The following is a 27,501-nucleotide window of genomic DNA, read 5'->3' on the forward strand; positions in this document are numbered from 1 at the left end:
CGCCGTGCCGGTTTTCTTTGATGCGGCCATCGTATCGCGTGCGGAATCCCATTCCTGTTCGTCGAACGATCGAGGATCACGCGCGGACAGACGACTGTATTTTCCGGCGGGCGAAGACAACGTCGTGAAAACTTTTTACATTACGTTAGCTCGCGGGAAATGGCCTGCCACTGTTCGATACGAAAATAAGAAGCTACGCGTTGTTTATTCCCTCCTCTCGGTTTTCACGACTAAAATAAATCTCGCGGAGGAAGCTCGAGTTTCCTCATAATGGAGACGCCGGTATCCACTCGGGCCGTTTAATATATTTCTTTGTGTTCGAACGGCATGCGTCTACTCTGCGTTTGAACCGCTTCGAGGATGGGTTTGTGTACGTTATGGCTGCTTAGAATTTCAGATGCCTCACCTCACTTCATAGGTACGTTACGGCTAAAGGAAATCTCTTTACGTGTCGTAATTTAGTTTGGAGTAAACAAGAAAACGCACGACAAACTTGCCGGCACCCTTCGGAAGGGGCTTTGAAGAACTTTCACGTTAGTGCCCGACTTCGCGTTATGATTACCGTAAGAAAAATGTTTAATCCCTGCATTAAGAACGCACCAAGAAACAGCTACGCCACTTAAGGATGTATAGGCTATACACTTAACAATAATAGCATGTTCAATTTGTTATTATAGATTCCTATTACTATTAAAGAGCTACCTGCAAAATTTTAAATGAATTCAAGGGTTTTTGAAAAATTATAGTGTCTTAAAAGTTGCATGTACTCTTATGGTAGTCAACAGTAACCCAAAGAAAACTTTCTGGTATTTGGTGTACACGCGCGAAGTTGGAAGAAACAACTGACTTGAGGAGATACAAGCCTGAAAAGTCTGGAATTTTTGGCGTCTTTTTGAATATATATCGATATTTTTCGATATTTTGACAAAAAAAAAATTTTCGATTTTTCCGAGATTTTTCCAAGGGGTACCCCTTCAATTTCTTCCAAATTTTCGTTTTTTGCCAATAACTCCCAAACCGTTCGAGATACGGGAAAATTGCATCAGACCTTTTTTGTAGNTTTTTAATTATAGGAAATGCGTTTTTCTAAGGTACATAAATTTTTAAGATTGACTGTATAGCCAATACTTCTTTAAAAGTTATCTAACGTTGCAGATTTGCATCGAACAAGGGAAAGAGATCTAATTTTCTTCGAATCGGTCATAATATATGAAATTCATCTCCAACTTCAATCCCGCGCTGTTTTTACGATTCCGTTCGCCCGGGCAATACTCTTATCGCGCGTTGCGTGCATCAGGTCCTGCCGTCGTCGCTCGCATGCTCCGTCCGGCACTTTGAACAGCTGCCGGCTACGCGACCCGCTATCATTTTTCCGATGCACGTTCGCTCGACCCTCGACGATTCGTCGAAAACCCGGAAAGAGGGAACCCGGCTGTAAATGGACGGACCGAACGGTTCTACCCCCCGGACTCCCCCGAAACTGTCTGCACGAATAGCTACCATGAAACGTTGCCCTGATTCTCGGACCCATAAGAATAAATTCAACTTCCAAAGGGTTTCCTCTTCCGAATAAAATATCAGAACGTTTCACGATTAACAGAAGCTGGAAACTGATAGGTCAAAGTTATAGTAGAGCCGATGAAATTATGGGCAAGGTCTCGGGGTAATTTCCATGGTAACTTCCCTAACCGGAATGGATCCAGTACGTCTGATCAAAGTTGAACGGTGCGGAGCTCGATGCTCGGAAATCGGTCGGGGAAACAGAATTGCACGGGCGCTGTGATGGATCAGTGCTGGGAGGGGTTGACGAAAAACAGAGGAGAAACAGAGGCGGCGGCGGTGGAATCAGCAGGGGGGGCGAGCTTCCACTTTATGCACGTATGAATACGTACGCGTGATCTGAATGCGCTCGTTCGGCGCGGTTGAGTTTATCAGAGATTGGAGATGGGAATCACTTGGTGAATCATGTTGCGCAACGACCTTTCGATTTTGAAGAACGCGATCCAATCGCTCCGTGCTTTGGTCAATCCGATGCCGTTACCTCTCGCTATTTTTACCCCGTTCACGGGAGGAGCACTGTTTTCAAGCTCGCATCAAAGTCAGAATTTAAAGATAGAATTTCGTGGAAACGGTCAAAGGATTTAAGCCGTAGTACGTTTTCCGAAAAATTTTAACGACAGGTTAATTTGTCGCTCGGTAGAACAGGAACAATTTCGAAACTTTAGAAACATGAAAATCACCGCTCGAATTCCGTTAATTATCGGCTTCATGTTGGAATTTGAGAGTTCACGAACGGAGATCGAATATAATACGGCCACGCTCTATTATCATACTAATTAAATCGTGTGCAGACTCGAATGTAATTTACCTCTGGCTAAACAATCGTAACCGGAGTCCAAGAATTCGTGTTAAAAGCTTGGTAAAAATAAGCAATAGTGATTCGGGGTGTAATCAGGAACCAGTTGACTCGGGTAAATTAAAATGGCGCCCCCTTGTTCCGAGGTCGGGGACAAACGGGAACTGCGTCGGAAGAACAATCCGAAAACGGGGAACAGCCGAGCTAATTGGACTCTTCTCCGGGGAGTTCGACTCGGAATTGCACCGTAACGCCTTGAGTTGAATCGCGGGTCCTGCTTCAAGAAACTGCAGTCGTTACCATTTGATCCGTCTCGTTGCATTTATGTAATCTGCTCGAACGTCGCCGGTAACCCGACGTACACGTACCAAATTATTTTGAAGGGCAAATTTGCATGACGGAATTCTAGCGCGTGTACATAACAATGCCATTTAATTAATAGTTTTAAATGAATTTGCAAACACTTTAAAGAAATTTTGTAAGCCGTTGACGATTGTAACGGATCCTAGCGGCCGTAAGAGTCGCAGCTTCTGCGAAACGCGCTCGTTTCATCCGAACCTCTGGCGAAATGGTCCTGACGCAGCTCGATCGTGGGATAGCCGGCGTGGCTGTCCGGTTTTTCATTCGCGCGATAACGGCCACAACGTGATGTATGTAACGACGGATTTCTGCGCTTTTCAGATTCCATGATGAGAGAGATGGTCGTCGAGGCCGGGAAGAACGTGACGCTGAATTGTCCAGGTGTGACGGAGAACTTTCTGATACTAACGCTGGAATGGCGGGTGGACGGGCTGCAGCTACTCGAGTACAGCAGCAACACGACGATCACTCGGGAAGATCAGAATAGGGTGTCGTTGTTGAAGAACTACGCGTTGCACTTTCACCCGGTCACCGCGCAGGACAGCGGCGAGTACACATGCCTGGTGAACAATCGCAACATGCCGGAGGCTGTCATCAATCTGGTAGTTCACGGTGAGTGTCCCTTTTACTGCCTTCTTTATGTTTATACCTCTGTCTCTCGTGAAGTTACACCCTTCTCGTAAAGGAGATAGGAATCCGAGTAAATTAAATCACGAATCCCTGTAATTTGTATTATGACCCCATAGAAATTTGCCTCTCGTATGAAATTGGTCTTGAAGTCTTAAGTCGTGATTCGTTGATCAGAAACTGAGACTTGTCGGTCGCAGGAATTCTCAGAGAAGGCGTAAACAGTTCATATCTTCATATTTATGTTGCTTAAAATTTGAATTTCATAATTAAAACTACGATCCTCCATAAATTCATTAAAAGTTGCCTCTAAAATTGAGTACCGAGGGATTAAAATGAAATAAAATCGAGCATTTTCTATGTTCGAGGGTAAAATGAAGCCGATACGAAATTGAAATTATCGACGATCAGGAGGCGAATGTACGCCTCGTAAAAATGATCACAGCAAATCCCGGCGCGTTTCGCCAATCGGGATTTCCCCCGGTCTCTCTGACGAGTGAATTAAAAATTAAGCCAACCTCGCGTTTCCCTGTTGCTTGGCTAGCCGCCAACGAGCCAAGCGGGTCAGGTGTATTTGCGTTTTAATCTTGTGCCTCTCCACAGTTTTTCGCGTTCCTTTAAAAACCGTACTTCGGCCGTGTCCGAGTATATACAATCCTCTCGAATGCCAGTTAGGATTAAAGTGTTTTTTTTAGCTTTGATACTTGCGCGCAACAGCGTGTACTTTTGGCAGTGATAATGCCGTCCGGAACTGAGGCCCGTCGCAGGCACTGTTGGAAATGGTAAATAATTTTTTTAACGAACGAAAGATGGAAAAAAATGGCCGACCGGTGTATTATGCAAGTATAACTGATGCGAGTCGCGGAAGGTATTTTGCTTATTATTTTAAAGGGGGCCCTCGAAAGAGTAGCGGGGTAACTAACGAAGGCAATTTTCGAGTCTTGCCGGGGCGTGGGCGCGCTGCGCTCAGCCATGCGGTAACCGAGCTCCTGGCAACTTCAATCCCTCGTTGCATCGACGATATTGGATAAACTTGCGAGCCAGCGGGGCTAAATTTCCGGCGTAATGTCAAGGCAATTTACATCGTCGTTCGGATAATCGGGGAAACTCCGTCGAACGACCATCGAAATTCTACACCGGTTCGGGGAGGCTATCCCGCCTTCTGCTAGCGAGATCCGAGTTCGCGTCGATAAATCGTCTCGTAGGTGCCCCGAAGAAACGAAACGAGTTCGAGCGCGAAAGGATCCTTTTTTCCAGTGGGCAAGAATCGCGAGAGTCCAAACTTTCGAATGCGTTTCTTCTGTTTCTCGTGTTGTTTAAAAATGAAGAGAACTTTCCCGGTGCACTTACGCCGTTTTTAGCCCTCGGGTCCCATGGGAATCGAGCACGACTCGCGCGTCGTCCTTTGGACACGGTAGATAAAAATCCTTATAACTCGGATATTCTGGCAGGGCCGTGCTCGACGCGAAATTAATTGATCTTACTCCGAACCGACGCGTAACGGCGATTCTTTCTTTCGTCTGGCAATTTGTGTTTATTGAACCGAGTTCCGTTGGGAAAGTTAGTACAGTTTACACAAAGTTTTGCAAGGAAGTTCGCGATACCGACAGACGAGCAAAGGTAACGGCGCGGGACGGGGCGCGGGCAGAGGCGCATCGCGCTCTCTACGTAACTATCTCGTTGTCCGCCGTCCTCCTAATGCTTTATTTTACAGCCGAGTTTGTCTCCGCTCGTCGCGGGAATGTTTGCTCTAAGTATTTACGGCTGATTTGAATTCGTCACATGCTACCCGCCGCGTCAAAAGCTAACTTTCGTCCCATAGGCGGCGCGGAATCATGGGAGTTCTCGTTAAAACTTCGTACCTCGCATAACTTGGCGCCGGAAGTTTTACACGCGCGTGCAGCAAAGACAGAGGGTCGGGACGGCCGAGGAAAAAGAGAAATCGAACAGGTCCTCCCGCGCACACCCATCCCACTCCCTACGCTATCGCGTTATATCTCGGCCATTTGTATTCAATGCACAATCCGCGACTCCATTTGAATAGGAAGTTTTACCCCGCTGCTGAAACGAACTGCTCCGGGAAAAAATAAATTCAATATTTTTACCGAGATTCTATCTTCGGTCGGAGACAAACGACGTTTTCGTGCACGATTCTCAAAATCCTCGATATCTCATTCTTAGACGTTGCGGTAATTAAGTGGAGCGGCACTCTGATTTAAAAAAAAAATCCACTAAAAACTTCCTACTTTTAAATACGTTAGGTATTTTGAACCGAGCGGCATAAATTAGTGAAATAAAATACTTTCCTGAGCTTAATCGATGCCCTGAGAGGTTAACGCGCACATCGAGGGGGATCGTTCACGCGGTTCCGATTTCAAATACCGAGCAGCCCCGCCTTTTCTATATCCTGTGCTCTACACGGTGGCACGTGATAGCGCACGGAATTCCGGTCACGTACCGTTTCAGGGGTAACCAATATCCGCGTTATATCAACCATTAAAATGAATATTTCTCGAATCCGGGCGGGCGCGGTTCCAGCAAAGAACCGCGGTTTCCTTCCGGCGAACACGCGTCCCCCTTGATTTCTCTTACTTGCGCTACGCGTACAGTTCAGTTTGACTTTTCTATCACTCGAACTTTGACACAAACTTGCAGGATCGTTGGAATCCCTATAGGACGATTAAACGATTATGTTACATCGATCGTGATTGAAATCTCTTTTAGTTTATTATATACATTCAATTCTTTTTTTGCTGCATTATTAAGTTTATATTTCTATTAACAATTTTACGTGACACACTGAAACGACGTGATTTCTTATCATCGCTGGGGATTATAGTTGAACGATTTTTTAGACTTGAAAAATCGCGGCAGCTCCGCGGGGCGGAACGATTTCTTGTGATTTTTCAAACAGATTTTCTGCAAGTTAAATCAAATTCTGGAAACGCGACGCTGCGGCAGGCAGAAGCAATTTCCGAGCGTTGAAAATTCTCCGCGTCATACGTCGCGTCGTCCTCGTGACATCGATGTTCCCGTTCTCAGCCTTACATTTTTTTCCGACCTTAGATTTTTTTCACTCCTTGACGAAATTAACGTCGACGAGAATCCAGAAATAATTCACGGAAATTGATCCCGTTCACTACGGTGAATCTGGACTTTACAATTAGTATTAATAACGCGATCCTTCGAAGGTTTAAACGCACGTCAAAGTGCTCCGAACTAAACGTTCGACCGTTCAAGCATTAGCGAGCCGAAACTTATCGGAACTGTTACATAGTTATGACAGTTTTACGGAAAGAATCATTGAAGGGCAGATTACAAGTTGGGAACGAGATAATCCGGAAAGTTTCGCCCGTGATACATGGTCCGACGAACCAGCGGTATCACTGTTATCGCACGAAGGTGCGGCCGATGTTTGACGGTTCGTTTCACGTAAAAATTAACGGCGGAGACGCTGCGGGGTGGGTGGCAACGACAAAGGGAACGGAAGAAAGTGGAGGGACAAAGGCGTGTGAGCCTCGATAACGATCACCGCTATTGTTACTACGCCTCACACGAGCTGTACCTTTGTTTCCCCCTTTTATATCTCTGAATAGCGACCCCCGTCGCCACCCACTTCATCGACGCGCGAAACCCGTCGAAGATAGTTGCGTTTTCCAGGGAAATGGCTCGAATTCGGTCGGATGTGGTTACAAAACGCGAGCAACCCTTCAAAGAAAGGAGTCCTGAATATAGAGAGGGCTCCAAGGCTGGTCTCGTTAATCTTCAAAGGCCCGTTGAAATTGAATAAATGTTTTCGCCCCTTGTCGATGCGAGTACTGGGACGCGTATGGTCTTCAAAGGTCGAAAGTTCATCTGATTTCGTTCCCCGATCGGACAGGCCAGACAAAACCGGCTATGCTTTTCCATTCCAGGAAAAGAACGGGGATAACGTGCCTCAGAGAGTAATCGGATAATCCTGGTCCACAATACACGTTCTCAAATCGAAGCGAAATTTTCCGTGTGGTAATTCAAATATCACCCATTCGAATAGCACTTTGAATCATTAAACACTTTGAACCACGTTTGATAAAATGGGAGTAAAAAATTAAATCTGAAAATTGTATGAATTTTAGCTTTTGTACTGTGAAACCGATGCGATTTTACGTGAAACGCAAATAATACACAGTCTGGTTTATTTGCATACTATTATTTTGAAGTGGCACGAACACACGCAGTTAGGCATGTGTAATAAAGAGAAACGTCGCGAATTCTTTTTACGAGGTCGCGACCCGATTTTGTTCCTCCGTTTATACGACTGTTACTGGCAAGAGTAGCAGCAACGATGCGCGACAATAGGAGTAGAACTTGCAAGGAGCATTGTTGCGGTTTCGAGTTCGAGCTCACAATCAGTTCCCTGGCCCATTCCTCCACGCATTTCTTTTCTCTTCCGGAGCGTTTCTCACTTTTTCAGCGTTCTGCTCGGCGTTCTTGTTTTTCCCAGCCACCGTCCATCGACGCGGATTCCATTAAATCAGCCGGAACGACGGTATCGATACGCGCCGCTCGTAAATCTAAAAAATCACAAGCTCCGGCTGATGGAACGTTCGATAAAGGTGCGAAGTTTTGCGATTTAGGCGAATGTCCACAGTTACATGACGAACTGGGATGAAACATTTCTCCGTTACTCCGTTTTAACGAGTAACTTATTCTAAAAAATTATGTCCCATATCTCCCGTCGATAGTTATTTCTACCGTCGTCTCTCGCACTGATAAAATATTAGGATCTGTTCGATTTAAATGGACGTTTAATCTGTCCTTTCACATCGAGATGTACGCCCGGATGTTTTGTCCGCGCGTAAAAAAATCTGTACAATTCCCATTCACCGTTGTTTTTAATCCCATCGATCGCGAATTCATTAAACGGACCGCGGGAATGGTTCCGTTCACGCTTTGACACGGTAATGCGAGGGCGGATACTCGCGGAATCCATTCTTCTCCGGGTAGCTCGCGGCGGACGCACAAAGCAGACCGGAATTATCATGCCGCTGGTTTACTGCATCGGAATCCGGGAACAGCCATGAATAAACGCCGGTCGTTTAACGGCGCGTCGGTTTTTTTTCCGACTCCCAGCGAAATCATTTCATTCATATGCATGACAGACTACTACGCCGGGGACGAGTAATAGAAACAGACGGCAAGGAACAAAGGGGGAGAAGAAACACCGCGAAAATCTCGGCGACACCTAACGAGCTACGATTATTCTTCGTATAACGACCGGTACCCCGGTGTCGCATCTTTGCATTCGCATTGTTTCTTCAATTCGCGGAGTTCGATCGAACTCGCGATGTAAATCGATCTCGAACGGGTTACGCGGACGACCCTCTAATGATCGGACTATTGCATCGACGATTATGAAGTCGAACACTTCGATCAAAGCGTATGTACATAGAAGCGTTTAGTGAAACTTGCCAACGAGAACTGCTCCGACGGGAAACCGCCCTACTTGAAGACACCGCGCTACTCGGTTATGTCGATACGATAACGATGAAAGCGGCCTAGAACTTCGAAACTGCCACAGTGACCTTAAATGTCGTAACATCGTGTGATCGTCACTTAGCGAATTTGTTGTACGCGTCTTCCATTACAAAGTTTAATGCATACTTAAAAGTATTATCAATTTGCATTAGTAAGAAGGAGCTTTTTATGCAGTAGGATCGTAGTTAAAAAGTCCGTCGTCAGTCGGATGAATAATTAGAGTAAACGTTGCGCAATAAGGAAAATCTCTCAGCGCGGGTATTTCGCAGTAGAGGAGGAATAAAGCGACGGGAGCGTTAGTTGCCGAGAGTAAGTGGGACGAGGGCCGGGAAAGCAGTTGGGAAAAACACCGATGGAAGGTAGACACCATGACGACCAAGAGGGATTGCGTCCCTTCGCGATGGGGGAAATAAAATGTCTCTTTGTAGCTTGCCAGAAAAGCCTCGCCCTACCCTGCTCCTCTTTCTTTTCTTCCGATGTCGTCGTCTTTGTGCGAGCACTACAGGCCGAAATCGAGTTATGCTAGAATTGCACGCGCACTGTAATCAAAGAGGACCGAGACAACGCTCCGATCGAGTTAACGATGTGTACGCCGTGCGTGTAAGCAGTTTACGGCCGGATTTATCGTTGACTTTGTCTACTTTGCCGAGCGGCGCGAGTTAACTTTAATCGTACCGCCGACGAACCTAACACAGAGAGCAGGTTTTACGATAATACTGTTTGAATACACTTCGTCTGTAATGAACGGATTAAACTCTTCGCGTAACGTTGGCAATTAGTCGGGTCCATCTCCCGTTTCACCGTTTCGAAGATATTTCCGTTGTATTATTATTATCTGAACCATTTCATACGTCGTAGTAGTGAAGGCATCATCGTTTCATGACACGTATTCATTTTCTCGATCTCAAGTCGTGTTCGTCGATCAACGTCTCACACGCGTCAGACAGATCCTTTAGGTGACACGACGAACGTATTTAGAGAATAACGTGTGAATTTTTAAAGACTGTGCATTATACACGACGTGCTGTAAAATGTGTATAATGAAACATGTTCTGGCATGTGGCTGACGAATCCGAAATAAATAGAACCGAAAAGGAAGAACCGTTTCCCCCGAGACGGGGCAAATAAAATTTCTCTTTCTCGAGATTATTCTGCTACTTGTCTTCCCGGCGTTATTGTCAGCTCGAAGAAACGGCGAGCCTTCGCGGAACAACCCCTCCTAGCCGCGACCCGTCTTTCTTTCATCCAGTCTTTGGTATCAACGAATCGCAGAACTATTCGCGACCCAAATGACTAAAACATCGCCTCTTCCACTTTAGACTTTAACCTCTGAATAGCGCTTTTCCATTCCCCTTCTTCTTCGGAGTAGACGACAATAGGCAGGCAACCACCCGCTCCGCTTCTAGAATTTCTTATACAGTGCGAAGTTGGCAATTTCTACGGAAAATCGGATCCAATATCTCTCAGTGTCCTGTGTGTTTATTATAATCCACTGGAAATTCAAATTTCATCATTCAATTAACGTTGTCGCATCGAACAGTATCGGAGATATTTCATTTTTATTGAACTAATTGAAAGCATGTTGTATGCGGAGTCACATACGTATAAATATGAAACAGACCTCGGTCGAAAATTGACATCGTTGATCGGAGATTATTACTCGCCGCGGCGCGAGTTGATCACCGATGCTGTCGAAACGATTTCATCTAAATTAAACGCGTTTTTCCGCGACGCCAAATCCACGGTTACAAGCCGGATATGCCCGCGCTGCGATTCGATCCATGACGCAGCATCCCCGACGGTCATCGTGTTAATCGCGGCGGTGGAGGCGAGGGACGGCACGGGAAAAACCGTCGATTTCGCGTGACGCTGTTTCGGTACAGCTGTTCGCAATCGTAACAAATCTCACGGCCGCAGGCTTGCGGCTATCGAATTTCGGTAATTTCCACCGCGAGAATTTCCAGCCGAAGGAAACGCTTGTAAATTTCCCGAACCCGGTACACGACCTCCAAGAATGTTGAACCCTTCGGTAATTGCAGGCGAACTTTTGAGTCATTGGAATCCGTTTTTAATTACTTACTACGCTTGACCAGGTAGTAGAGTTAATATAATAATACCTGCGAGCGCAACTGGGAATTTGTGCAATAAAATCGAATCAATAAATCCTGGACGGTAGTGGAATTCCGTTTCAATTGTATAAAAATCGTTTGACATGTGAATAGAGTACATGTTCACAGAGGCCGAGGCTTTATATTTTTTATATTTCATATTGGATCGATCCGCGTAATAACAACGGTTATATCGAACGATCTTACTTTCGCTGTTTCTTAAGTGGTTTACGACTCCTTAGCGTAGAACGAACCCGGAACAAGATCGGCTCTGGTTCTATTGAAACGTCAGGATTTCAGGTGACACGCAGACCGAGTTTAATATCCACGGGACGCGTCGCCTGTCAGCTCTGGTTGGAACGTGGCCAACGCATTCTTTATGTACAGCGACTTTTGTATTATTACATTTGCGGACTCGCAGAAATGGCAAACGGGATCCCCCGGTTTCCTTCGCGGGTAACTAAGAATTCTTGTCGCACGGAACTTACATTCCGTCTAGCCTCGCGACCTGTCGCGGGGATTCCAGTTAACTACAGTTAGCCAACCAGTTTAACTTCTGCGTGCTCCGATCGGAACTGCGAGATCTGTTTGAAATATGTTTCTAAAACATAATTTTCCTCAATTCCCAGGCTGCGAACCGGTGCAAGTTATCAATTCCTCCCGGTATCGGGAGTACCAAATCTGTTCCCAACACACGAAACCTTTCCTTAATTCCCGGGACGTTCATCGAGAATCAATATGCACAGCTATCGAACCATTTATCGATATCAATATATAATATTGAATCACGACGTCGATTATTATTCGTTTATTTCACGTCAACGAAAACCGTAGATTAATTTCTGAGACTTCGACGTTCGCATTATCCTTCAGAAAACTTTCAACACGTTTCCACGGGCATTTCAATGGTTGCAGAATGCTTCATCCGCTGTGAGCATCTCTCATCTCGAGTATATCTCCCCATATCCGCTCGAGAAAACCCGTTGCATCCGAGTTCTTAAAGCCGCGGCGATCAATCCAACTGAGCATTCGCTCGCGAGATCGGAAAACGGCTTGGGAGCCAGAAATCCGGCGGTGCTGACCGCGCGCGTATGTGCACGGGTGAGACTTATTACGATCTCGCATTAAAATTCTGGAGAACTGGCGTGCGGAGGTAGTCTGAAATTAGCATACCGTTCGTTATTCACCGAATCCAGGAACAATCTAGTCGGTAACAAGGGGCGAATTCCTTTTTTTTTTCGCGCGTGTCTCGTGACGCCGGACCGTTAACTTCGTCGCGTTCTGCCTGTTTTCTGCCCCGCAACCAAACAAACCTGCTTTTCCTGGAAAACCAATTACCTAGCCTCCGTACTCCATCTAATCCGTATGCATGGTGTGCCCGCGATGCCGTCGATTCTATCAGCCCTCGAATCGTTCCTCGATCAGGATTATCAAAATTTCTCGATGAATAATGATAAAGTAAATCTGGTTAAAATTAAAAACGATTAGAAGCGGAGAATCAGCCAAATGGGAAGATCGAATTGGGCATCGAGACGGGAGGAGTCGATGTATGCAAATGAAAGTACGAGCGTAGGAAGGAATCGAGCGTCGGGAAGGGAGCGGATTAATGTCCAGTCGTTGGACGGCGCGAATAAGAAATAAACGAGGAATGGAAGTTGATTCTCCGACTAATCGAACATCGTGTCGCGCGAATGGGACAGCAAGAGAGGATGTACATCGCGAAAGTCGATAGAGAGACCCGCCGCAGACTCGCTTCCTTTTCCCGGTCGTCTCGTACCCTTTTAATTGAGGCATTAACCAGGCGACGGCAATTTATTCCAATCGATCAGCAATTAACTAGCGTCCCAGAAGCGGAAACGTCGAGCCTGACTCTGTCTGGCGATCGCCGCCGCCCTCACTTTAATCAGACGTGACGGTGCAAACAAACTCGTTGATCGCTCAGCATCGTCGAGTCCTTTTGAGCTACGAGCCTCGCGTTATTACCTGTTTGATCGACGTTCACCTGTTACTCCCCCTCGATTTCTCTCTCTCTCTCTCTCTCTCTACCTTCGTCGTCGCTCGGCCACGCAGCCAACAACGTTGCTCTTTCGACGAACGCGGGGCGCGAGCTCCGTAATAAGTCATCGGTTACGCCGCGGCTTCGGGCTAATCTCTGAACTTACCCTGTAATTTATAGCGCAGCCAGGCGCCACCACCCGGATTCATTATTTTCTCAACTATGCCCATTACGCGTCACCGGCACTCACCGCGACTTTCCAATCTACTTTCCGTTCCCAAGTGAAATACTCTGATCGATTATTTTCAAACGAATTCAGAAATATCTTCACACTTTAAATCAGTAGTGAATTGAATAGTCGTTAAAAGGATTTAAAAATGCAGCCGCGTCTGACCGACGACTGACTTATACTACTTGTGTTACGATTCGATTGTCACGTCGTTTGACGTAAAAATACGAACGTTACACAACGACGGCTTTGAAGTAAATTAAAATAAAGTGAAACGCGATCGAGCAAATGCATTTGTTAAGTGGAGCTCGAGAGACAAAGTACGGGGACTCAAGTGCCCACGAGTGAATAAAAGGAGTGATTTAACATGTGAGGGCGGGCGTTCAAGATATACAGATGGATCCGGAAAGAGCTCCGGTTACTAAGATAATGAATCGCTCGGTGAAAAATAGTTACTTCCCTCGAATAAGCCGCTGAACCGCATACCCCGTCGTTAAATTTTCGACATTAGGCGGTAATGCTTCCGCTCTGTCTTTCGACGCGCATGCAACATTCAGAACGTGAACTCGGAACCCCGCGGCGAAAGTGGAATATGGATGGTATTTCCGCTACTGCTCCAATTACCAGAGTGAAACGGATCGCACGACATTTTCGTTGATGCTAGAGAGAAAAGTTTCTACTACAAAATTCCAACGTGTTTAGATGTTTCAAGTGGCGATGTAAGGAGTCGTAATGTTTGGCAGAGTAAAATTGATAACACGCGAACGAGTGAATATTACAGAGAGCGTTTATTCCAAGCTTGTAGTCTGTTTGACTTTCAAAAGAGATACGTCAACCCGGTGTTGAATATTTCACCGTAGCCAGTGTGAATTTACCAAATCTGTATCTACAAAGGAAGAGGGAGTCTTCAACGTCGTTTCCACTTTAGCCGAGTGGCTGCGAGACAGTAATTCGCTTTAATAGAATTAATCCTGATTATCAATAAAGGAAGGAGATAACGAGGAGACGAATTATCAAGAGTATTTGTCGTTCTTGCTGTTAGTAAATTATCAGCGTTCATAAAATTATTGGAGGATGTCGAGTGTTGCGAATCTCGACGAGTTCATGTGCAACCTATTCCACGGATTCCTCCATAAAACTCCACTGGTTATTGTATTTTTAAAGATTCACTCGCCCCTGATGGCTGAACGATCGTTTCGGTTCCGGAATTTTACGAGCTATAAGTTGCGCTGTCTGACGCTTCCTCAGCATAATTTTATTCGCTGAACGTTCGACTCTCTATAATCCGCGTTTTACACCTTCGGATATCACGCGTTGATCACGCGAAGAAATCTGGGTGAATTATATATATTTTTCGAAATGAATCGCGCCCATTAATCTTTATTACCATTCGACTAAGACTACACCGTCTCGTGCAACGTTACTTCGGTTTGTTGAAAACGTTTTTGCGGGTATATAAAATCTGGGCTTGTTTGCCCGTAAAAGTCATTACGAAGACAGTAGTAAGTAACTAAGGGCTCATCGTTTTGGTCGGTTTCCGGGGCCGCGGAACGCAACTGGAGCATTCTAAGCGTACCGTTTATTCATGCAGCGAAAGTGGTTCACCAGCTGTATAACTCCGTAAATTTTCAGAGAGAATTCCTTTTCCCGGTTTTCCGGCGGCGATCCATTATTTACGCGCTCTTTCCCGCTTTACCGTAGACATCTGACTCCCAACTGCTTCTGGCACTCTCGATGCTAAACATTCATGAATGAGTACCCACCCGCGTAAATGTCACGCGAGCCGACCGTTACCGGAATCCATGGAATTGCTTCACATATCGCGTCCACTTTTTGCTGCGTTCAAAGTTTCTAAAACTGGGTCGTAAACTATTTCGCACCGCGGCTACTAATTGCAATTATTTTTAAGTTGTTCCGCGGCGACGATTCGCACGATTCTCGCCCGTTCTTGAGGATATTCGAATCGTGACCTGGAAAGTCTGTTTTCGACTCGCCGAACGTTGAATATAAAATTGTTCTTACGGCGAATGTCCACGAGCGTTTGAGACGTCCGGGAAGAGTAAATCTCGCGGGATTCGTTTGCATTTCGTTCGAAGACCAAACAACGCTGGAACTTTTCCAGCGGCTCTTTAATTGTATAACCTTTTCCTGTACGTACTTCCGAGTGGATCCCTCGGGTGGACGGAAACTCTCGGTTTGAGTTACGCGATGAGACGAAAGTTGGAGAACCTCAACGGCAGATCCTCAAATGTTCTTCACCGCGGAAATCTTCGTGGCGTTTGCAAAACGGGGAGCGAATCGAAAACTATCGTTATTATTTTATTCGCGTCAGAAACGAATTCGAACGCGGATGGATGCGTCCCCCGCGGAACGACGGGAAACCTTTTTGCATCATTTTCGTAATTACCGCCTCGGTTTCAACGGAACGACGATTAGTCTGCATTAAGCGGCCATATTACGACCGAGACTCATGCGATGTCTGGCGCATAATGAAAAGAGCAGCCACGCAATGACCTTTCCGCATCACTATTGAAACGAACCAGCCTACCGTTCTAACCCGTCTAACGTTAACGTCCTCCGAACTTTCCCAAACTTTCGATAGTTCCCCAAGTTTCAACGCACCTATTATGGAGAATTTCCAGTTAGCCTCCTTCGAAATTACGGAGCTTCACGTCGTAATCGCGGAAAGGTTATCATATTATCCATAGCACGTCCATACGCGAACGGACCAGAGTAAATTTAACGAGTTCGGTGTAGCAAGAAATATGAGGACAGCCGAAATCGCGTCGCGCGAATAGAAGTTGACTTCAGAATTCACGTCTTCACGAGTTCACGTCTATTTACATGAGCAACGGGGGTCGCGTTCCCGATTCCAATTAATATACCAACGATCTCGGCTAACAACGGTGTCTCTTTTGCGGGACGAATCGTGCTGTTTCGATGCAACATCGCCGGCGCATCGTCAAAGGGGACTTTCATTTCCTTTGTGTGTGGATCGCGCCGGCCACGCCCACGCACGGGCCACGGCCGAACAGGACCACGCTCGTTCGCTCGCTCGCATCCAGCTGTTTTGACACGAGCTAATTGCAGATAGGCTATCGATCTAGCGGCGTCGACGAGAGGATTCGCATTCGTTTCGAGATCGGTTACACGATCGAGCCGTGACGTGGTTGCAAAATTCAGGCGTCCTCCGCGCGGTGAGATTGTGTATAAACGGGTTTGGCATTTGGTCAGGCGCACCGTCGTTCACCTGGCCGTGTCACCCTTTGCGAATACTCCTCGTTCGTCATCGATGAAACAGACTCGATGACTCTCTCGTTTCCTTTGTGCACTCGGATGATCGGAGACACGCCCCTCCTGGTGGTGTTCGGAAAGAGAGAAGTCCCTGGTCTCGTGGCGAACGATCATCAACTCCTGACCCTGCTATATTCGATCCTCGCGGGACCAAGGTCGTTTGCGGCTTCCACGATGCTAGCGCGAACGACACGGTTGGTTTAAGGCAGGATAACGAGCCGACAGTCTCCCCTCGGCAACGTATCTACAATAAAATCGTATATTTCCCGATAAGAAACGAGATTAAAATATTTTCATTCGATACGTCGAACCAATTTTTTTTTACACTCAAACGAGAGGAGCCATCTTGAATTCGAATCAGCCGATTAGTAATCTAATCTCGGAAGTTCCAGTAGCCTGTCCAGGATAGAGAGATAACTTCCATTACCGTCGAGCCTGGACTAATTGCAGCTGACAAGCGAGCAACGGGGTTAGACGTTGTCCAGGATGGCTTCGCGGTATCGAAACCAATCGGCACCAAGAGCTCTAGCAATCGTGGCGCTAGGGACAGGGTCCAGGCGATTGCACGTTACCGCGAACCGAAAATGAATAATGCAACGCATCACGTCAACCGAACCGCAGTCCGTCGCTGCAAATCTCATCCTAGCGATACGAGGACTCCCAGTCAGCTACGAACACGCCACCGTGACTCGTCCTCGAGGCCGTCGCTCATTTTCTGCCTTCTTTCCTCTCGTCATTTCCGCCTTTCCGTTTCTCTTATATCTCTCCTTGTATCATCTCTCTCTAAGGTTCCTCTCCTTGAACGACCTAACCTCTGCCATTCAGCCCGCACTCCTTTCTCCTTTTTCCACCCCCGGAAACCTTTTTCTTCGTCTACCCGTTCGTGTCATTATCTCTCCAACTGCACCCCATTTCCGCGCCCTCGGACACGACTCCGTTAATTGGTTTACGATCGGCAGGTTATTAATGGGCCGCTCGTTACGTATCCAATACGACCGGGTCGTTTTAGAATCGAAGAATAGATAAAACGGTAAATAATAATTCCCGCACGAGAAATTGTAACCTCGTTTTTCGAAATGTAATCGTATAATCACGTGACAACTGTTGGAATAACAAATTTGATGCATAATGAATCGTGCATAATTAATCACGGCGATGATGTATCAAATGTAGTATTAACAATAATATTAAATTAGTGAGTGCCATTAAGATTTTTGAACCGCCGAACGAATTACGTTATTATTTATTCAACGAACTGCGCGCGCGAATCCTGCATAAACCAAGAACGTCGGTTTTTACATCGGGTATTAGATCGTTGCTCGAGTTTCGCGAATCGCAGACGTTAATTTACAGTAGCAGCTGCAAGAGATGCGGGATGCGAGTAACGCGTGCTACCGAAACTCGGAGTAAGTCATCTGTAACGCGATTTAAACCGTAAGAGGATCGCGAAAAGGACGGGACAGGTTTCCGGGTACCGCCTCCTTCATCATTTCCAGCAGAATTCAGTGTTTGACCTACTCTTTGAGTTAGAATATTCACCTCCGTAATTGAAAGTATATCTGAAAACCGCCTGTTTCTTTGCCTCTTCACTGGAGCACCTGACACCGTGTCCATTCAACGCGAGAGGATTTATAAAGCCTTTTCTCCTCTGCCTCGCAGTTAAACTTTCAAACGGATTTTTATGAAAAATACTGTTTCACACATTTTATCGAGCCATCGTGCACGGTTAAGCGGCGTTCACGAGCGTGCGTGCCCTCGTCAATGGATTCTCCTTAGCCCAGTTTTTCCATTCATCCCCCCTCCATCTCTTCCCAGTCGAGATGCATACCGTGTGCATACTTGGCTGTTTGAAGCGAGGCGCGAGAATAACTCGCGTGTCAAGCGTGGCAGCGTATGAAAGGATATTTCACGGCTGGATTCGCGCGTTTTCCTAAATTGCCGGGCATTCACGCGCGAAGAAAAGCGCGCGGCCTGTAACGAGGTTGAAACGCTTCCGCCTTTCCTCCCGGCGAAGATTGTTTCTCAACGAGATTTTTTCTCCTCGCCGGGCTCCTTAATTATCCGCGAAACGACCTCCTCGCGTTTCGGGTCTATTGGTCCCGTAAAAAAGGACTGCCGGATGTTTCCGCGAATAAATTCGCGCAATTGAATTCCGCGAGAAAATTAACGTTGACTAAGGATATGAATGCCGTTACTTTTTCCACGGCGGTTTCCTCTTCCTTACGTGAATCGTGCGGTCGCGGTCTCGTTGGGGGAACACTTGAGACGAACGAGAAGGGAGACAGGTTAAAAGGGAGACGATCCGCGGTAGGTAGCATCGAGTGGAGAGCATATAATTTCTTAAAAAGCCAGTAGGAGGACCGTACTTTAGTAGAGATCCGCCGACCTTTTTCCATTATCAAATTACTTCTCCTTGAAAATACAAACTGGTCCCGCAATCGAAATCACCCCATATTGGCCTTTTAAGTCAATCACATCTTCCCGTTAACCTATGGGATCTGGGGACAGGATATCGAAGTAAAAGAATTTTGTCTCATTTAATGAAGCCCAGAAACTTGAATATATAATTAAGAACGCTTTCAAGGAGGGAGATGATTTCAGAGCCAGGAGATGAGATGCTGGACCTGTGGAATCTTTATAATAAGGAATTTCAAGTATAATAATTTTGACCCATTTTATGAGTGAAGAGGTTAAAGAATATAATTACGCATGCCTTATCACGATTATGGGGTAAACGCGCTAATGTTCGACCGGATGAGGAAACGGGGTGTGGGGGGGGGGCGAAGAAGGCGAGAGAGGGTTAATTTCAGCGGCAGGAGACAAAAGTTGAGAACTTTTAAAGCATTCGACATAAAGGAAGAAGAGATGGCGGGGTCCTTTACTTTCCTGACGAGGCGGCGCCGTGTACGAATGAGCAAAAGAGAAAAGGAAAAGGTAACGGGCGGGAGGGAAAGTAGATTGCTCCGGGGGTAGTTCCGAACTTCTAAAAGAAAAATTGCACGAAAGGCCACCGCGGGAAAAAGGAAATTTCCATATAATAATTAGATCCCCAAATTACTCTAATAAAAGAGTATGATTAACTCGGATATCCAACGGCTCTTCTCTCCCTCTCTCTCTCTCTCTCTCTCTCTCTCTCTCTCTCTCTGTCTCTCTCTCTCATCGCTTTACACTCCGATGGTTCTGTAGCCGCGTCGCGTCACCCTCCGGCGCGGGTATCGTGGGATTTTTCATGGTTCTTGTAATATCTTTCAGTCTCTCGTTCCGAGAGTAATTTTCCCCCGGCTATTCTATAATGCCCTCGTCTTGCACGATGAATTATCGCTAAGGCACGGATGTTTATGCATTTGTGGAACGTGAAATCCTCGACCTCCATTTGCCTCCATTTACGTCGTTACATATACATGATAGAAAGCTATTAAGTCATCGATCTATCATCGCGGTGAACCATTTGGTTTGGAAGAACAAAAAATTGATGCATGCACGTGTTGTTAGTAATTTGCTTAATAGCGGAACGAGGGGACGGGGAACTAATGATACACGATAAAAGGGACGATTCCATTACGGCGTAGTGATTGTGAACATAATTCAACGCCGCGTGGAGGAGGGTATGGCGTAAAAAAAAGGAGCACGTCGAAATTGTTCGCCATCGATCGAGCGTGGAATGCCGGACACGTTTTCGTGTTTAATTGACATCCATCAAGCGCATAATCACCGGGACGAGCATAATAAACCCCCGCCGCCGTTTCGTGTCTATGAACGCGGCCACGAGTTAGAGAAATGAGCGGCGGGAGTGCGAAGAATGTGCAAGCGCAATTCCGCTGGCACACGTTCACAGCGAAAAATCGCCGGGACGTGTATTTCCTGAACAGGCCATTCGATTTTATGAATTTTAAAGCGGAACTATTTAATGGAATCAGTCGATTCAGAACAAGGAACGGTCAATAAAGTGCTTTAGAAGATACCAGTGTTCCATCGGATTTGAAATATGAAGCTTTCTTTTTAACATGCACTGGCAATAGGTACGGTAATTCCAATAATACCGACGACACAACCATTTTTCTGAAACTAGATAAAGTTTGTTGCTTGAGATGCGTGTCTTGTCTCTTGGTTCTTGGACTTGAAAATGTATAAATCACGAACAGGGGAATTGGGCAAAATTCAGTCCGTGGACCGATCGAAATTTGCATGAGAATGAGCATTAACTCGACAAATTCATCGCATTCCCCGGAGACGTGACATCTTTACAGAGGCCACCGCAATAATTGTTCGATCGCACGCGTTCCCCCGGCGAGCTAATAATTCGATTGCAGGAGGACATCTTCCAACCGGATTCTTCGACAGCGAATTGACGTCGGATGACGTTACCTCGTTAATTAGTCATTTCATTGTCCGTCCGTTCTCATAATTGGCGAGGGTTCGTTTACATTCATCGCGAAACACCGCTACGAAAATCAAAGGGAATCGGGGAACATTTTCCAAATGGGAGTAGTTGAAGGAACGAGGAATGTGGAATAATAAATGTCCGAGCATTTATAGACGGTTACGTATCTGAATAATACAACCGCGTGACGACGTTCCATTTCATATCCGTTTTTACCTCGAATGTTCCTTCCGCACGCGCGCTCAAACGACTAATACACTTTGTACGCCCCTAAAGGCTCGGGGAAAAGAACCTGGAGAGATTCTTTTCTCCTTGTGTGTCTTATTCCGATCTAAATAAAAGGTGAACCACAGAACGGCTCTTCTTTTCAAGAAACATAATGGAGACAACAGATGATCTTCGTATAGATCTCAAGGATTTCTAAATTCTGAAACAACTTAAACAACAACATTTTTCACCAGTTAAAAATTCAGTGATCGCAGCTTCTCTTCGATTTACGATCAATGGGTCGCCGTGGTATATGAAAGAAATTATTCTTCGCTATCTCGATAGGAGATTCAGGATCGGTATTTTCAGGAAGCTTATTCTTCCTTATCCCGGGGACAAAAGAGTCAGAGAGGAACAGAATTAATCACATGTCCTTACACACTAATCCCGTTGTAACAATCACAATCGTTCTCTGCCATTAAATGAGAACGATATTTGCTTGAATTCATTGCTACGGAGCACACATATGCTCAATTAACGTGCGCAGTAATCCAAAGTACTTCATCTCCTTGTTAGACGATTATTGCCTCATTACCAAGTGTACCTCGTTACTCTCGTCGCGGGATTGTAAAAACGCACAGATGAGCGCATTAAGGACTGTTAATCCATTCTCCTTGAGAGCCACTTTACGTATGTCGGCTTGATTCAGTTCTAACGACGAGCGGTGGCGTACGCGGAGGTAACAATTTTAGCGCTTCTATAAAAGGGACACCCCTTAACAACGTGGCTGCAATCGCCGAGTCAATTTTCACGTAGCAAACTTTCGCCGCTCTCATTCCCCGATACGCTCGCACCCTCGATTACCCGACACAACAAACACGTCCCCCTGTGTACTTAAAATTCAGTCAACCACGGCGGCATACACCTCTTCCAGGCACTTGTCGTCTTTCAAAACGTCTGACAAATACTCTACATTAATAACACGTCAATAATCATTTTAATGAAAGTTATGAATAATTTCAATGAAATTGCACTTAATTCGTTCTCGATTAAAACTTTTGTTTTATTCGTTTCTTAAACGGCATAAATAAACTTCTGACGATTCTCAGGCAATTAAAGAGTGCCCTTTTTATCGCGGATCCCAATTATCCCAGTTTCAGGCAAGAGTGCCAGTCCCGGTATGTTATCGACGTTCGATCCGACTGCTCGTATCGCTCACCGAAACGAACGGAAGTCACTCGGCGATAAGACAAGCTGGAACTCCCGAGCAATTGCTCCGAGCATTGATCCGAAGTTTAAGCCTTCGTTCCTCGCGAACAGAGGAATCCGTAGTTCACGCTAGCTTTACCCTAGTTCGAACGATAGAAAGAGAAGAAGGGGGACGGACGGCGGCGCACCCTCAAGTCTTTTCCCCCCCTCTTTCTCTTCTTCCGCTGTCTGGGTTCCTTGGCTAAGCCGCGTTGCAAAACGATCGCGTGTGAATATCTGGACCGTTCCCGTCGGTTGGTCCTGGCAATCCTCCAGCAGCCACTCTTTGCCCTGCGTGACGGCCGTCCGCGTTTGTCGGCCCGATCGAAAATTCCAGCCAACTTCGGAGCTTCTTCCAGATTGTGTTCACTCACCTCAAAAATGCTTCCCAGTCGGTCCCGGTTCCGTCGCCGCGTCGCAAATAATCGCTCAAGCGCCGCCCGGACCATTGATTGTCCTCTCGGAGCTTTCCGTACCGCGCCGGAAGTTTTCCAACGGCCATTCGCACCGGTGCCTGTCGGCTTTCATTAAGGACCGATTCCGCACGCAGTGCCCTCAATTCTCGTTGAAGAATTCATTTGCACCCTGGAAACTTTCTTCGTCTGCTCTCATCTCTCGTTTGATCGGCGCGGTTAGATCGGAAAACCGAGATTTCACGACGTCTCATTTAGGGGATGAGTTCTGATTATTAAAGCCGCGCGGTCCGTCCTTCGGGAGTAATCACGAATCGCAAATAATTGCACAAAGAATGAGGCAAAACAGATAAACAGGGGTCCCTTATAAAGGGAATTTGCAAGGCAGAAAAGCTCCCAAGTAGCGTGCATTAGGCCTGCTAACTGTCAAACCTAATTTGCGACCGTATTTTAAGCCGACGAGGGGGACCACCGGTAAAGTAGAGAACCGTGTAAGTAGAACTATTTCGTTATTTAAATCTATTCTTCTAATAGTCGCCGCGATAATGCGTTGAATTAATCATAAGGATTCTCCTCCCTCGCGTCTTATTCCGACTTTCCCCAAGAAACGAAGTGGCGATTAAAGTTTCGACGAGGCCCAGCTTTCCTCCCCTTAGGATTGCATAAGCACGAGCTTTACTTCTTTCCTCACGTACCTTCTATTATTTTCAACTTAATCATTCCCGCGGCCAAATTTTTATTCAAACTGAATTCTTCCGTCAGCTTCGACTTTCAAATAAACGTTTCGGTCCGCTCGCTTCGATGCGAGCTACTCGTTATCAGGCGGTGTCTCCTCGAGACTCGGCGGAGCGTAAGCAACTCCAACAATGGTAACGCGACCGATCAAGTTCACCAACAGATTTTACCTGATCCGATATCCTATCCAGGAGAAGTTTTCTCCGAGACTCGGTAAGCCACGGCACATGAATATTGCATCAGGAGAAAAATAGCCCCGGGTCGCGATCTTCGATGCTTTTATCCTCACGGATGAGACGGAACTGATAGCTGCCGATCGGTTACCGATCGTGTAATCGGTCAGAAACGCGAGTTTCGTACAATACCTTTAATACGGAATCACAGGATTCTGTGCATTTTATAGTAATACCTGTTAGCTGAGAAATATTCTGCGTTACTCCGCGTTTCTCATTTCTATAATAGCCGGCTCGCTTCGTGTTTCTCAAATATTATCCGCAAGCCAGTCATTTATCGGTCGGCTCGATTCCATACCAGGTTCTTCAACGAACATCTTCTTAATTATAAACCGAACGCTCTACTATCATTTTTCTCTGAAGATATTTTTCAACCAGCTATCTGTGACGTTGCGAAACCGGCTCGTATTAATCGCGACCCAATTGATGCCATTATCCCCAATTAGCAGCGTAACGTGATCACAAATTGAGGTCACTGTGAAATATTTTTAATTGAAGGTTCAATATCCGTTTTTCCGTCTACAGGGCAATCGCATTTTAATGCAACCCGTGTAAGAATTAGGCAAATCAAACAATGTTAACACAAATATTAATGGGCGTCACTCGTTCGTATCTTGAATAAAATATGACTGACAGAAATTTGACTTGATAGTCACAGAGTCATAACACGTTAATGGAAACAGAATTTCTCCGTATGAAAACTTGAACGCGATCTTCTATTAAATTACTTCAGGCGACACACCCGTCATCGGTTCCTGGAATCCTCTATAATCANGCTTTCCGTACCGCGCCGGAAGTTTTCCAACGGCCATTCGCACCGGTGCCTGTCGGCTTTCATTAAGGACCGATTCCGCACGCAGTGCCCTCAATTCTCGTTGAAGAATTCATTTGCACCCTGGAAACTTTCTTCGTCTGCTCTCATCTCTCGTTTGATCGGCGCGGTTAGATCGGAAAACCGAGATTTCACGACGTCTCATTTAGGGGATGAGTTCTGATTATTAAAGCCGCGCGGTCCGTCCTTCGGGAGTAATCACGAATCGCAAATAATTGCACAAAGAATGAGGCAAAACAGATAAACAGGGGTCCCTTATAAAGGGAATTTGCAAGGCAGAAAAGCTCCCAAGTAGCGTGCATTAGGCCTGCTAACTGTCAAACCTAATTTGCGACCGTATTTTAAGCCGACGAGGGGGACCACCGGTAAAGTAGAGAACCGTGTAAGTAGAACTATTTCGTTATTTAAATCTATTCTTCTAATAGTCGCCGCGATAATGCGTTGAATTAATCATAAGGATTCTCCTCCCTCGCGTCTTATTCCGACTTTCCCCAAGAAACGAAGTGGCGATTAAAGTTTCGACGAGGCCCAGCTTTCCTCCCCTTAGGATTGCATAAGCACGAGCTTTACTTCTTTCCTCACGTACCTTCTATTATTTTCAACTTAATCATTCCCGCGGCCAAATTTTTATTCAAACTGAATTCTTCCGTCAGCTTCGACTTTCAAATAAACGTTTCGGTCCGCTCGCTTCGATGCGAGCTACTCGTTATCAGGCGGTGTCTCCTCGAGACTCGGCGGAGCGTAAGCAACTCCAACAATGGTAACGCGACCGATCAAGTTCACCAACAGATTTTACCTGATCCGATATCCTATCCAGGAGAAGTTTTCTCCGAGACTCGGTAAGCCACGGCACATGAATATTGCATCAGGAGAAAAATAGCCCCGGGTCGCGATCTTCGATGCTTTTATCCTCACGGATGAGACGGAACTGATAGCTGCCGATCGGTTACCGATCGTGTAATCGGTCAGAAACGCGAGTTTCGTACAATACCTTTAATACGGAATCACAGGATTCTGTGCATTTTATAGTAATACCTGTTAGCTGAGAAATATTCTGCGTTACTCCGCGTTTCTCATTTCTATAATAGCCGGCTCGCTTCGTGTTTCTCAAATATTATCCGCAAGCCAGTCATTTATCGGTCGGCTCGATTCCATACCAGGTTCTTCAACGAACATCTTCTTAATTATAAACCGAACGCTCTACTATCATTTTTCTCTGAAGATATTTTTCAACCAGCTATCTGTGACGTTGCGAAACCGGCTCGTATTAATCGCGACCCAATTGATGCCATTATCCCCAATTAGCAGCGTAACGTGATCACAAATTGAGGTCACTGTGAAATATTTTTAATTGAAGGTTCAATATCCGTTTTTCCGTCTACAGGGCAATCGCATTTTAATGCAACCCGTGTAAGAATTAGGCAAATCAAACAATGTTAACACAAATATTAATGGGCGTCACTCGTTCGTATCTTGAATAAAATATGACTGACAGAAATTTGACTTGATAGTCACAGAGTCATAACACGTTAATGGAAACAGAATTTCTCCGTATGAAAACTTGAACGCGATCTTCTATTAAATTACTTCAGGCGACACACCCGTCATCGGTTCCTGGAATCCTCTATAATCAATATTTGAGCGGCAGTCGGAGCGGTTTAATTAAATTCTTACCGCTGCTCCGGGAGGAAATCGGAAAACGTCGATTACACGTTCCGCGCGTGACGCCATTTACAATTATGAATTCGGAAAACAAATTTTCCCTAACGGAGAGACGGCCAGTCGGCCTAACGACCGATTTTCGATTAACGTAATTTAATGTCCAATTAACCGGCTGCCGTCTTGGGTAGCCACAGCTCGATCGTACGTTGCGCGAGGAAATCAGACGCTGCACGATATTAAATTATAGTACCGTTATCCGAGTTAAGCTATTTCACCCATTTGTAAAAGCACGCGGAATCCCCATAATACGCGGTGACGTTAATTGTTATGGAAAATTCAACCTCTACCATTATTAATAGTATTCCTTAGTCTGAACTATGAATAAGCACTTTGAAAAAGGAAAGACTATTTTTCTTAATCATATTTGATCTTTTGAAAAGATAATTTATTTACACCCATAGTAAAAACGTCGAAGTGCATAAAAGATTAAATTAAATTCTCACTGGATACCATTTTTTGCAACATATAATAAATTCCCTCATTATAGGAATTATTTTTGTATGAATATAATATTAAGCTTTGACAAGAACGTCTGACCACGAAGTGGGACATTGAAACGGGTTCCCGAGATTAAACGAGCGTCTCGTCAAAATTCACGGTTTGTCTAATTGCGAGCTCTCCTAGAGGGTTTTAAAGGCTAGCCTGGCTGTATGATGATTTACGTATACCTCGCGGAGGGCCACGACATGGAATTGTCCTTTATGCGCGGAAAGCCCTTCTCTATCAGAAGCTTTCCCGGCCATTGTTCCGGCGTGCACAAAAGGTTCTCGCGTGCGGCGGTTCGCGTGCACGCACCTTTCCGTGCGAATATATTATCTCTAACGCGTCTGGCTCTATCCCGATCCGGGAGCCCGGCTCCATACGAGAAATTGCTTGGTAACGCGATCACGATTTGTTACCGGAGGCTTAGAAATTTCCAAGATCGAAACAGGCGAGGAAAAGCAATCGCGAGGACTTAAATTAATTAAACCGCGGATAAATGATGAAGATAAGGGTAATGGATGCGAAACCGTGACGAAAGAACTGTGCTCGTGTGTCTGTGTGTGTGTGTGTGTTTGTATGTTTAATTTAGTAATGGGTCGTTCGTGAGCCGCAGGAGTTTCCATTCCTGCTATTTTTTAAGGAAACATGAAACCCGGCGATACGTGGAATGATGAATCGGTCCGCTCACACTTGTATTTTTAAGAAAGCGATGAATCTCTCGTTGCTAGATTTTCTTTCGCCACAGTAAATAGAACAAATT

General features: G+C 45.7%; 1 protein-coding gene across 3 annotated transcripts in view; it reads left to right on the forward strand.

Annotated features, from left to right (window-relative positions):
* The window catches only part of LOC108623082 (tyrosine-protein phosphatase 99A), a 281,109-nt gene that overhangs the window by 103,433 nt on the left and 150,175 nt on the right, over positions 1-27,501 (forward strand). For all 3 annotated transcript variants that reach the window (XM_018021369.2, XM_018021370.2, XM_018021371.2), the window contains exon 2: positions 3,038-3,328. In XM_018021369.2, the coding sequence (XP_017876858.1) occupies positions 3,038-3,328 (291 nt within the window). The remainder of the gene's footprint in view (positions 1-3,037; positions 3,329-27,501) is intronic.

Source organism: Ceratina calcarata, unplaced genomic scaffold (genome assembly GCF_001652005.2).
Source record: "Ceratina calcarata isolate Rehan_Ccalc_2016 unplaced genomic scaffold, ASM165200v1 scaffold250.2, whole genome shotgun sequence".
In the NCBI taxonomy this organism is placed as follows: Eukaryota; Metazoa; Arthropoda; class Insecta; order Hymenoptera; family Apidae; genus Ceratina; species Ceratina calcarata.